The sequence below is a fragment of the Zonotrichia albicollis genome, chromosome 19, assembly GCF_047830755.1.
Source record: "Zonotrichia albicollis isolate bZonAlb1 chromosome 19, bZonAlb1.hap1, whole genome shotgun sequence".
Lineage (NCBI taxonomy): Eukaryota > Metazoa > Chordata > Aves > Passeriformes > Passerellidae > Zonotrichia > Zonotrichia albicollis.
In genome coordinates this window covers 3,288,845-3,301,179 of record NC_133837.1, presented here as the reverse complement: position 1 = coordinate 3,301,179, position 12,335 = coordinate 3,288,845, and the positions used below count along the sequence as shown (strand labels likewise).

The following is a 12,335-nucleotide window of genomic DNA, read 5'->3' as shown; positions in this document are numbered from 1 at the left end:
TCCCAAGATGTTGGTATTGTTAAGCTCTTTATTGCAATAATTACAAATGGCACTGTGTCATAGGAGGCAGGGGCTTCGCAGAGGGGGAATTATATCAGATCTATCCCAAATTCTCTGCAGAACTCTGCAGGGTCGAGTTAAAAAATGGTATTTTCACAATGGTAAAAACTGATTTATCTGTTCAGGAAGTTCCCTGCTTACCTAGACACAGTGGGGATTTATCCCTAGCCCTCAGGCAGCATGTTAGCCTGCGTGTGGCACCAAGATGCATGGCTGACATGGGGACACTGGGGTAGCCAGTGGTGACATAACTTGTAAGCATGGGTTGCCAAATCTCCTCTTAACAAACTTAATGGAGAAGGATGGAACATTTATCACTGGGAATTTTCCAAGGCTGCAAGGGCATCTGTGAGAGCAGCATCTAGAGAGGGTTGGCTGGGTGCTGGGCAAGGTGAGCAGGAGATGTGGTGCAAAGGGGAAAAGCCTTTGCAGATATCTCAACAATTAGCAGCCCTGCTTATAAGGTCATGCACTGGCTAATCCAGGTGCAGGAGCCCTGCACAGGGAACACTTACAACCTCTCTCTAAATCCTCTCTCTTTTCTAACAGCATTGGTGCTATTCTGTAGGATTTGGAATTATCTGTCAGTCAAAGCTGAGAAAAAAAATTAAATTCCAGTGTCATTATTCATAAGCAAATCCATTGCAGGAAAAGGTAGAAACGTTGACATTTTTCTTTTTGAATGTGAATTATACATAAATGTAGAAGAAGTAAATGATCCAATTACAATGGTGTTTCTTTCTGAGATGATAAGTTGGTTCATAAAAATAGGTCCTATTCCTAACCTAATTGTATTCAAACATTTTAGTTAATTTGCTAGTCATAATTTAGCATAATGTGATCGAGATATCTTGACTTTATGGAGATTTATGCAGATTCTGAGATATCTGACAAAGTCTTATGAGTGAGTCAGCAGCTACTAGTCTGCTTTTTTTCATAAGCACTCAATAGATTCAGCATGAAAATTAATTTCATAGACCTTTTCATCAATACTGTGCTTTAGCACTCAGGTGCAGATCACCTAAAGCCCACTGCAGATCAGAAAGTGAATATTAATAGTGCCTTTCATTTGATGACGCTGAAACAGAATTTTGGGCCTTCCAAACCCCTACAGAATAAACCTGCTAAGTGTTTTTCCCCTTTGGTCCCTGGGCTGGTAGGGAAAGGTCTGTCTCTATGGAAAAAAAACAAAACTGATTTTTCAGGATCTTCCTATGAGGCAGGGAGCACATGAAGCCTTTAAATCTGTGGATTTGATTGCATTGTCATAGGCTATTGACAAAATGAGCTCTATTTCCAGGCAAAATACAATCTTCTAAAATTAGTATTCCCCTAGGGCAACCCAAACCTGTGCTTCCTGGCATCATTTTTGCCAAAGTTTTTTTCTTGGACTATCGAACTGTACATTTGCTCTGGAGCACTGTACATTTGCTCTGGAGCACTAAATATCAACTGTGCAATTCTTACAGCTCAATAATTTTCATAACCAGTTGATCATCTAATTATGAGAGTAATATTGTACTCTGACATTTTCAAGACAGCCCTTTCCACATCAATCTGCATTATAATGCCTCCTTGAAAATTGTACTGAATTATATACTCAGCCTTGGCGTTTCCTCATTAGATATTAGGTAAATGAGTTTATCTCTAGGAATATTTGGGGTCTAAAGTCCCTGTGTCATCCCTGAGGCAGCCAAACATGGGATGCAGTTGGACAGTGCAATCTGCGTTTTGATAATTTGTCTAAATCGTTATTTTCTGATCACTAAGGCTCACTGATCAGTTTTCATTGGTATTTTGATGGACCATTTTGCTGTCAGCCAAGGTGTTGAATTCTGTTGTCTCTACAGTTTATTGCAAAGAACATCATATGTTTGCACTCTTTCTCTTTCAAAGACCACCACATACTCAATGGCCTGTGTTTTTAGGCAATTGTTAGTAAAATCTGTCCCTAGCAAATGACCATTAATTGGGTTTTCTAATGCTTTGGGGACTTTTAAGATCAACAGAAACAAAAATTGTTATTTTAATTTAAATTTCACTTAAATTTCCCTACAGAGAAAAATTCTTTTTAGCAGCACACTAGTCTCAGCTCACCTCATCCCTGATCCCTGATACAAGGCTGAGTATAGAGCATGTCCCACTAAAATATTTAATGGATATAAGATGACGAGAGCCCTGCTGCATATTAAAAATGGTAACATGCCAGCAAGGAAAAAAGGAAATAAAAAAGACAGTATTTTGCTGTGATTGGTCTAGAATTTATCATCTCTGGAGCTGGAGAGTGAGGGTGCATTGACTTGAGAAAGATGCAGAGAAATCCCTTGATTTGCCTCTCGCTCTCCTCCCCGCTGCAGAAGCTCAGTGTAAGCCCTACTACTCGGATTACTCCCGTTTCCGCCTCCTGATTCACCAGATGTGCACGAGCCACTACCTGGATCTGTTCATCACCGGCGTCATCGGCCTCAATGTCATCACCATGGCCATGGAGCACTACCAGCAGCCCAAGGTGCTGGGGCACACGGGGGGACGTGCAGAGCTGTGCTGGGCTGTGCTGCTGGGCAGGGTTAGGGCCAGGTGTGCTGTAGGCGTCCACCTTTGCCAGGGCAGTGTAGCCATCCTACAGCCCCCAGCTCAATCCAGGGCTTTTGGTACAAGGGTCCCACTGCACCTCTCCCTTCTAGTTAAGTGCAAACTGACCACTTTGAGAATGGGACTGGGAGTGGGTTTGCTTGCTTTGCTGGATTGATCATCATTGATATCTTCCATTTCACTCAGGTTTTACACCCACCCTTTCCCCCCGCCACCCCCCCGACCCCGCAAAAAAGAAAAAAAGAAGGGGGAAAAAGGAAAAATAATAGAAGAATTTGGGAAATGGGGTTTTTTGAAAGTTTCTTCTAAATCCCCAGTGTCCCTAGTTTTCACAGGAATTGGATTCCATGCTGGTCTTTAAAATGCATTTTAATATGTTAGTGTGCTTAATTCCTGGGTCTTTGTCATTCTGTGAAAATAAAAACAGCCTGTCCTGAGATGTCTTTTCTACATAAGAATGAAAGGGAAAGAGCTGCCTTTGCCACATAACTTGTACTTAATTTTATTAGCTACATTCAGAATGAATAAATATAACACACAATAGGAGGAAACATTCTTTAAAATTAAGACAGGATGTGGATACTTAATATTAAAAAAAAAAAAAAACCAAACAACTAAAACAAGTAAATGACAGGGGCAGGGGGAAATATTCTCCACTCTATCATAAGCCAAAAGTTAAAGGGAGCTAGCCCAATTTATTTTTTCTGTCCAGGTCACCTTTAAGTACTCCAGAAGGCTCATTGCATGGTTCAGTTATTAGATGATGAAGCAGGTTGTTGGCAAAGGAGTCTGGGCTGGAGTCATTCTAGAGCACGTGTCTTACCGCAGTTGCTTTGCAGCTACATTTTCCCTTGTATTATAGAAGTGTTGGGCAGGCTTTTGTTTTTCTTTTTCTTTAGAAAAATAACATTTTGTCTCTAAGCCTCTGGTATGCAGCGTCTGGCTAGTAAGTCCAAGCTTGGGTTATGCTGGGATGACAGCATGGTCAGAGTCATGCACATGCTTGAGTCCTGCTGAATTGGGGCATGGAAATCCCTTTAGACTGGATGATGGATGGCTGGGATCCTGAAGATATTTGAAGGCCAAATGTACCAAAGAGGTTTATATCCAAACTAGGGATTTCTTGGTGCTGAAAGGGGTTGGTTTTTGGATATAGCAGGATGGCCTGGGGATGAGACCCCAGTTGGAGATGCTGCAGCTCCTGGAGAGGAGGGAATGCTGCAGTGTGCAGAGAGGTGGCTTGAGTAAAGAGCTGCTGAGAAAAATCTGCTTCTGCCAGCTAAATGTGCTCATTTGCTGCAGAGCCCAAGTGCCCTGCAGTATGGCAGGGAGGCTTGCTCAGAGCCACAGCTTCCTTTGGCAGCTGGGCTTGTGCTTCTTGGTCACATGAGGTGATTTTTGTCCACGGATGCTGGAAGCTAAACTGTAGCACAAAGGCAGGGTACATGACTTAAACTCCTTCTGCTATGATTTCTCCCACTCAGGGATAGGTAAATGTTGGATTTGGTCTGTGAGCACATCTCCCCTGTTCCCTAACACTGCCCTGGACATTGTTATTACCATGCTGTTTGCCAGCAGGGAGAAATTCAATGCACAGTACTTAAGAGGCTGTGAAGGATGCTGCTACCACAGTGTTCCTTCATGAGTGAGGCTTTTGGGGATAAAATCACTTCTGATGTAGCTTAATGCCTGACTGTGCAAGAGTTGTCCCAGCCAGCATGCACTTGGATTAAACACCAGACTGACTTCTTGCAGAGGGGAGGGGGGCAGAAGAAAATGCAAGGCACTTGCTTCCCCTGGCATGTCATCCCTCTGTTGCGCTCCTTGCCAAAAGCTCAAGGTGAGAAGTAATGCCAGGCTGTCACCAAGGAGCCATTTGGCCAGCACTTGCACAAATGGACAAGTGGGATGAAATTCAGCTCTCTGACAAAAGCACAAGAGGTCTTGTGCTGCTGAGAGCAGCAAATGCAGCAGCTCTTTCTGAGCACCCCAGCGATCCCAGCTGGGGCTGTGCTGCTGCCAGGGGAGGGAGTTGTGCCTTGGGCCTATGTCAGCCCCTCCTGAGATTCTGTCACCAGGCAGCAAGTGTACTCCATGAATCCCTGGGACTTTTCCCTAGGACATTTCTCATCAGAGAGAGCCCGTGTTTGAAGATTTTTAACTGTAATGGGTAACTGATGACACAAGAGTCAGGTTTGGAGGCAGCAAAGCACCTCTGCAGAGCTAACATCTAACCCAGTCCTGTGTCCACATCCCAGGTTCTTGATGAAGCCCTGAAGATTTGCAATTACATCTTCACCGTTATCTTTGTCATGGAATCTGTTTTCAAGCTTATTGCCTTTGGATTTCGCCGCTTCTTCCAAGACAGGTAACCAAAGATCCATTGTGATCACGAGGTGAGCAGCAGGCTCTGTGGAGAGCTGCCCACATTCCACGTCCTGAATTCCCGTGCTCTGGCCCATACTGTGAGTCTGACATGTATGAAGGCTTTTTGGAGTGACTGGTTGAAGGCTGGGTAGGAGGAGACATGGGATGTAAGCTGGAGGATGGGTTGTGCAGGCCAAGGAGTGGGATTGCACCATTTTGGCCCTTGGGAGCAGATGAAGGAGGGACAGATCTCCACCAAGCAGCCAGTTCTCTTCTCATGCCAGTTGCATGTCCATATAATCAAGGGAACCTGCTGAAGAGACAAAATTTATGTAGGAGGAAGAATCTATCCCTGAGTGAACACGAAAGAAAGAAAGAAAGAAAGGACCTCTTTTTAATGCAGATGAGGAGCAATAGATGACATTGTAACCTTTATCTAGATTTTCACTGTCTTACTTCACAAACACAAATCTTATGTCCTTGGTGGATCTTTCTCCCATTTTTGTCTTCTTCAATGTTAATACCAAAACCAGGGCACTAAGCAGGCCTTCACATGAGCCCTTCAGCAACCAGTGGATGGTTCCATCCCTGTCCCAACATTTTGTGTGTCCATGCTGGAATTAACAGTTTCTGCAGCCTGGCACAAATCCTTGGGGCCTTTCTTTCACCAACACATCTTTTTTTCTAAGGACTGGACATGGGGTCCTGTTCTCTCTGGGGCAGATCTCACATTGAGGTCCACAAATGTCATGTCTGGAAGTGGCTAGACAGACAACACAATGCCTCTCCTGAGGTTTGGAGTCTCTGCGTAAAAAACTTCCCAGCTTTTGTTCCTCTTTCCCCTCAGTCAAGGATATCTTTGGAATTGGCTGGTTTTCTAATGAGATGTATTAGTTATAATGATTTCATAACATCACTGCTTTTATATAATACCCTCAGAAAAATACTGCAGATTCATTTGAGTTCTCAAACCATTGAAATGACTGGAATTCGTGTGAAACAGGCTGCCTCCCATTGCCAGCTTCTTAGTAGACGTTAAACTTCACTTTTTGTTGTCTCCAGATGGAACCAATTAGATCTGGCAATTGTGCTACTGTCTATCATGGGCATCACTTTGGAAGAGATTGAGGTGAATGCTTCACTACCAATTAACCCCACGATTATCCGGATCATGAGGGTTCTCAGAATCGCCCGAGGTGAGAGGGATAAAGCAGAATTTACTTGTGTTTGAGGTATGTGCTTGGCACCAGGAGAGAGTTAAACATTGAGAAACAGTCCTGGGGCACATCCCCATCATGATGTGCATATTTCTGGCATCACAGGCTGTAAACAAATGAAAGAACAATGGGGAAAAATACTTGTAAGGAGCCAAAAAGCTGAGCCAACTGACCATGTATTTCTGCCTTAAGAGATCTTGAAGGCTGAGAGCTTAGAAATTAAGGAGAAGTAGCTGTGGCAGTAACTCCCAGAGATGTACCTGGGAAGATTGCTCCAGTCAAATCAAAGTCATCTCTAACAGGGATTAGAGAATACAAGCTTGAGTACATTGGCTTTAAAAGATGAGCATCTAATAATTTTAAATTCCCATGAGGCTTTACATCACACCGCTTGGTGACAAAGCATGCCTTGTCACACTGTACCCATCTGTCCCTTCAGACGTGTTCCCAAGTCAGGGAGCCAACTTCTTCAGGGATTGAAGAAGTTGATTTTTCAAAACAGGGAGGTGTCAGGGCCAAATGCTGAAGACGTAAAATGTGAGTGCTCAGGCCCTTAATGAAGTACTTCCAGGCCCTCCTGAAGGGTATTGTGCTCTGAGGAAGAATTGTTTTGATTACAGCCCTCATCTAAGCAGAGAAGGAGCTGGAGGAGAAATTAAATGCTGCTGTCTCAAGAGGGGTGAAAAGTGGGTTTTCTGTGCATTGGATCCCTTTCAGAATTAAAAATACATGCAGCTTCCAATTGGAAATGCAGCCTTCTGGAAGAGATGTGTAAATCATTCCTCAGTGAATCATGTACGAAAGTGGGTAGCCTATGGAAGTGGGAAAGTAGCCCCAGGGCTGGGAAAGGAACTGCTCATGATTACCAGACGAAGGAGATGAGTCCAACACAGATAAAGTGGGGAAGGAAGAGCCAGGCAGAGTGATAACGCTTTCTCCAAGTCTCAGAGTAGGTGATGCTGCTATTCATGGGCTTTTGATAGTATCCAGGCAACAACAAATGATGTAAAAAGGCCAAGGACTGTAGCAGCTAATGGAGAACACTTGACAAGATTTCATGTTTCTCTTCCTATAATCTGTGGCTCCTGGGAGAGGGACTGAGTTTGTGCCTCTGTGCTAACGCTGCCATTACCATACTGCAAATGTGTTTTCCACAGTGCTGAAGTTGCTGAAGATGGCTGTGGGGATGAGGGCCCTCCTGGACACCGTGATGCAAGCGCTGCCACAGGTAACCTACTGCCATATCAAACCAGAGCTCTTCTGCCCACAGCTCATTTTCTATTGCAGAGGAATGCTAATAATTTTATCTTTACTGTCATTAGAGAATCACATTTCCCTCCCGAAGCACTGAGATACAGTCCCCACATTGAGGTCATTTTTGCCCTGAAGCAATTTAAGTTTTGGAATAAAGAATACAGCAAGAAACAGGTCTGGAACAACAAAAAAAACATCAATGAATGTTCTCTTTTTTTTGTGTTTTTTCCCCCCATTTCTTTTTCTCTTTTCAGGTGGGAAATCTGGGCCTTCTCTTCATGTTGTTGTTTTTCATATTTGCAGCTCTTGGAGTGGAGCTGTTTGGAGACCTTGGTGAGTCTTCCTGTGCCAGTGGGAGGGATGGGAATGGTGTTGGAGTGGGGGGTCTCACAGCTGTGCTTGGTCTTGCAGAGTGTGATGACACACACCCCTGCGAGGGGCTGGGACGGCATGCCACATTCAGGAACTTTGGGATGGCCTTCCTGACCCTATTCCGAGTATCCACAGGAGACAACTGGAATGGGATAATGAAGGTAAGTGTTAAGTTTTTGTCAGCGAGTGTATTGCTGTTCTAGATGTGGAATTTGCCAAATCTTCTCAGTTTTCTTCATGAAAGGACAACCTATTGCAGAACCCACTGTGGTTCATGCTGCAATCTCTTCACATCCCTCCATCTTAGTGTCATTGTTTAGTTGATAAGTTGGTGTTAGGTGACAGGTTGGACTCGAGGATCTCCAAGGTCTTATCGAGCCTGGCTGATTCTGTGATCATTCCCCCCCTGTTTCCAGGACACACTGCGTGACTGTGACCAGGAGTCCACCTGTTACAACACCGTCATTTCCCCCATCTACTTCGTCTCCTTTGTGCTGACAGCCCAGTTTGTCCTGGTGAATGTGGTGATTGCGGTGCTCATGAAGCACTTGGAGGAGAGCAACAAGGAGGCAAAGGAGGAGGCAGAGCTTGAAGCAGAACTGGAGATGGAGATGAAGACCATCAGCACTGGCCAGCACAGCCCCTCAAACATCTTTGCGTGGACAGGCACCACCAGTGGAGACAGACCAGAGAACCCCGGCGGATTTACCAATCCCATGCAAATCAAGATGGATTCTCAGCTCTCACTAGCTTATCATACGGTAAGAATCTCTGTGAGGAGGGCTTGACCTGCATTTTTGTTGGGGAAGACTTGCATGAGTTGGTAATGGAAGAGGCGTGTACCAGATGTTGTGGGCTTGTATTCCCTGCTGTCTGCTGCTGACACTTTTGTGGTTTGGGAGCCAGTGCTGCAGGGAAGAGACAACAGGCAGCCTCCAGTCCACCTTGATGCATCTGTTTGGAGGAAAAGAGTTTTGCAATTTACTCTGGAGGTCAGCTCAAGCTACAGAGTTCAGAGCCAGCTCCAAATTTACTCTAATTCAGAGTTTTGACTGGTCCTTTGTGATAGCAAAATCATGAGCGTAATGTGTTTGCTTTTCTAATACAGACCATGAGCCCCAACATAAAAGAGGAATAAAACTTGCTAATCTTTGCTTCAGTATTAAATTTGTTTTATGTAACCTCAATTTAATATCCATCCCCACAGTCAGGCTTGTAAGAAAAGATTCTCTTAACAGTAGAATAATCCAGAGGAGACTCAAACCTGAGCTCACCAGAGCTGGTGGCAGAACTCCCACTAGCAGCAACATAGGTGTAATGTGGGAGCTGCTACGAGCTGCACCACGTCTCCCTAAAGCACAGTTTTTGGATGAAGACTCTGTTTGAGGAATGAGAGGTGAGATCAAGCCCCAGACAAGTTATCTGGGAGGTCACTGAGCTGAAATTACTCAGGAAATACAGTCCAGCCTTTTTTTAGTCTTAGCTGATTGCAGATTGGGTTAAACTCTCTGCAGACCTCATTAACTTTTATTACATCATGATTTCACAACAGCATATCTTGGCCGCAGCCTGGGGTAGACTAATACATATTCTAATGCATGAAAAACTAATTTATGATTTTTAGTCCAAGGGTGAAAGAGAGTAAATCCCCGCTTAATCTTTGTTTCAGTTCCTAAGCTACTGGAAATTTCTGGTGCCATTAGAATCTCTGATGTCTGAGATAGAGTCCAAAGCTGCTCTTTGGCTCAGGAAAAAGGACTTCAGGGCCCTATGGGGAAATCCAGATTTACTACGTCCTCTAGGAAGAAACAACGCATCCCAACTGGTGCTGTATGTGTTGAACAGAGTTCTGGCAAACTGTCCTCAGCCTTGTTGTCCTGCACCAGCACTGAAACTGGCAAAAAAGACAAATTGCAAAATTATGAGACAAATTAGTCAGAATGATACCCTCACTCTGCAGTTTGTTAAACCTGCCCTCTCTGAAGGCGGCCTGGGAAGGGGTTTATTCCAGTAATAGCCTTCAGAGTATGTTTCTTGCTCTTTCCCTCAAACAGAAGCCTCAAAAACTGCCAGGAGATCTTATTCTGACTATTTATTTACCCAACCAAAATCTTCAGGACAGATTTGATGCTTGAGCTTGATAGCAGAGGAATACAACTCCCAGGACACTGCCCTGCAATGACAGCATGCTCTTTTGCTTGCCTCATTCCCGGGATTTTTGCGCTGTGTGCTGTTTGACTGTAGCGCTGGTCCTCATCTCATTGTATGCGTTGGGCATTCCCCACATGGAAGGTGCACCCTGAAATCACTGCCCTGCTGCCTGCAAAAGCCAGTCCCTGCTCTGTACAACCCCAGTGCTGTGGCCAGCTGGTTTAACATTGGCCAGAGCTCTGGGGGCACCTCAGCCCACGTCTGGCACATGAATTAGTGACCTGTGTCCATCCTGCTCAGTTGCAACTTCCATGGACAGGACACTCAGCTTCTCTTCAGTCAGGTTATTTTCATTTCTGTGCCTTCTGGATATGGCGTCAAGTATTAGGTCCTGCAGCTCAAAAGCATGGACCATGTGTGTAGAAGTCTTGCAGCAAGTAGTGTCCTGTTGAAGTTGACAGCACCAATGGAAAAATGCTGCTCAGCCCCTAGAAATGACTGGCCATGTTTGATGAGAGGGAGATTGTCCCCAAGAAGGGCCCTGGGTGGGAGCAGCCATGGTCTTGGGGCAGTTGCCCCATCTCTTGTAATGTCTGGGAAAGCTGTCTCTGCTCACCGTGATATTACTGCACTGTTCTCTCTCCTTTTCTCCTGTCCCATTGTTCCTGTTACTGCTGTTCTCCTTGAATGTTTCCACCTTTTTTCCCCCCTTCTATTTTTTTCTCTCATTTTGTTCATTGGGTTTGATATGCTGTCCTTTTTTTCTTTCTGTCTCCATCCCTCGCCTTTTTCCTCCTCTCTTTTTGGCTTGCTCTCTCTCTCTCTGCATGCTATACACCACCCTTCCTAGGAAAGGCACTTGTTTGATACCATATCACTGCTGATCCAGGAATCTCTGGAAGGAGAGCTGAAGCTGATGGACAACCTGTCAGGCTCTGTGTGCCATCATTATGCCCTCCCAGCTCCCGAATATTACAACTCTGAGAACCAGGTTAATATTCCTAATTTCCTGCAAAGTCTCCATCCAAACTCAATTTGACTGAGACCTTTAACAGCAAGTTAAAGTTCTTTATGTAATGCAGTCACAGGGATTGGGAAGCATAAGTCACTTTGGCTTTTTCTGTGGGAGTAGATGATGTTGTCTATCAATGCAAGACGAAGAGAACATGCTTGGACTTTCCCTTTCCCCTTTCAACACAGTAAGAATTTTTTCATTGGGATTTACAGTTCATGGGTGTTGGAGGAGAAATGTGCAAAATTCCATCTCCATCCTTCAGTGTGGTTCTTATATTTGGCTTCCTGCTCCTAAGTAGCGCTCCACAGCAATGCCAGGGAATGTCTGCAGAGCCTGCAGTGTGAGGTTTTCTCAGAGCAGAGCCTGAGGTGTGGGGTTCATCAGATGATCTCTGTGTTCTGTGCCTACTTGTACTTCATGAAAATCCAGTTTTGAAAGGTTTTCCTAAGGAGCCCTCTTGAAATGGGTCACTGTAAACTAGATCCTCATCTCTGATCTAGTGGATTTGGGAGGGGAGGCAGCCCTTAATGATGCACAGAGTAACTGTATGCTCCAGTGCTTTATCAAGCAGACAGTGCTTGTTTAAAATTAGTCCACTTATTTCCTAGAATAAAATACCTACTTTTTAAAGTGCATTGTTCTTTAGAGCAAATATTTTCCCTAAAAGACAGCAGTGACCATGATAGCAATTCAAGCACACCTATTTTTTGCTGCAGTTGGAATTGAGCAAATTCCATATTTCTTGATCTATTCCCCCCTATCCCCCCCCACCAACGTCATCTAAAAATAGCACAAGTCTTCATGTTAAATCAGTGTGCTTGTTTATGAGCTCACTGACACTCTAAATTACCCAACTTTTGATGGTTCATTAGAGGAAAGGAACAAGCTTAGGTAAAATGAAATCCTACTGCAGATCTTTATATAGCAGGATAACATGTCTCCCTCTGATTGCTCCATATTGCATCCCAGGGTCCATTAAGCTATAGGAAGTGGTTGTCTCTAATAATTGCCAGAGGAATAGAGATTGTAGCTTTGGCAGGGAAGACAGAGGGTCAGTAGGAAACTCATTGAGAGCTGGTTGAAAATGTTTTGTCACAACATTTTTCATCAGAAAGTGCTGCTGCAGCAAAAAAAAATTGGGTTTGTTCTGACATTTCTGTAATGAAAAAATACAGCATTCCAGTTTGCAATGGCTTTTTCTTTTAAAATTTGAGCATCCCCCACCCCCTGTCTATAATTAAAACTGGTCTAAATCAGTTAGGTGTTTCCAACAAAATGTTTTGACAGCTTCAAACTCAATTTTGGAT

General features: G+C 44.2%; 1 protein-coding gene across 20 annotated transcripts in view; it reads left to right on the top strand.

Moving 5' to 3' along the window:
- The window catches only part of CACNA1G (calcium voltage-gated channel subunit alpha1 G), a 146,681-nt gene that overhangs the window by 117,593 nt on the left and 16,753 nt on the right, over positions 1–12,335 (top strand). For 17 of the 20 annotated variants that reach the window (XM_074555224.1, XM_074555218.1, XM_074555220.1 and 14 more), the window contains 8 exons: positions 2,418–2,569; positions 4,911–5,020; positions 6,082–6,215; positions 7,394–7,464; positions 7,745–7,823; positions 7,902–8,023; positions 8,279–8,623; positions 10,864–11,004. In XM_074555224.1, coding sequence (XP_074411325.1) covers positions 2,418–2,569; positions 4,911–5,020; positions 6,082–6,215; positions 7,394–7,464; positions 7,745–7,823; positions 7,902–8,023; positions 8,279–8,623; positions 10,864–11,004 — 1,154 coding nt within the window. The remainder of the gene's footprint in view (positions 1–2,417; positions 2,570–4,910; positions 5,021–6,081; positions 6,216–7,393; positions 7,465–7,744; positions 7,824–7,901; positions 8,024–8,278; positions 8,624–10,863; positions 11,005–12,335) is intronic. The other 3 variants (XM_074555225.1, XM_074555209.1, XM_074555226.1) reach the window with 2 other exon arrangements.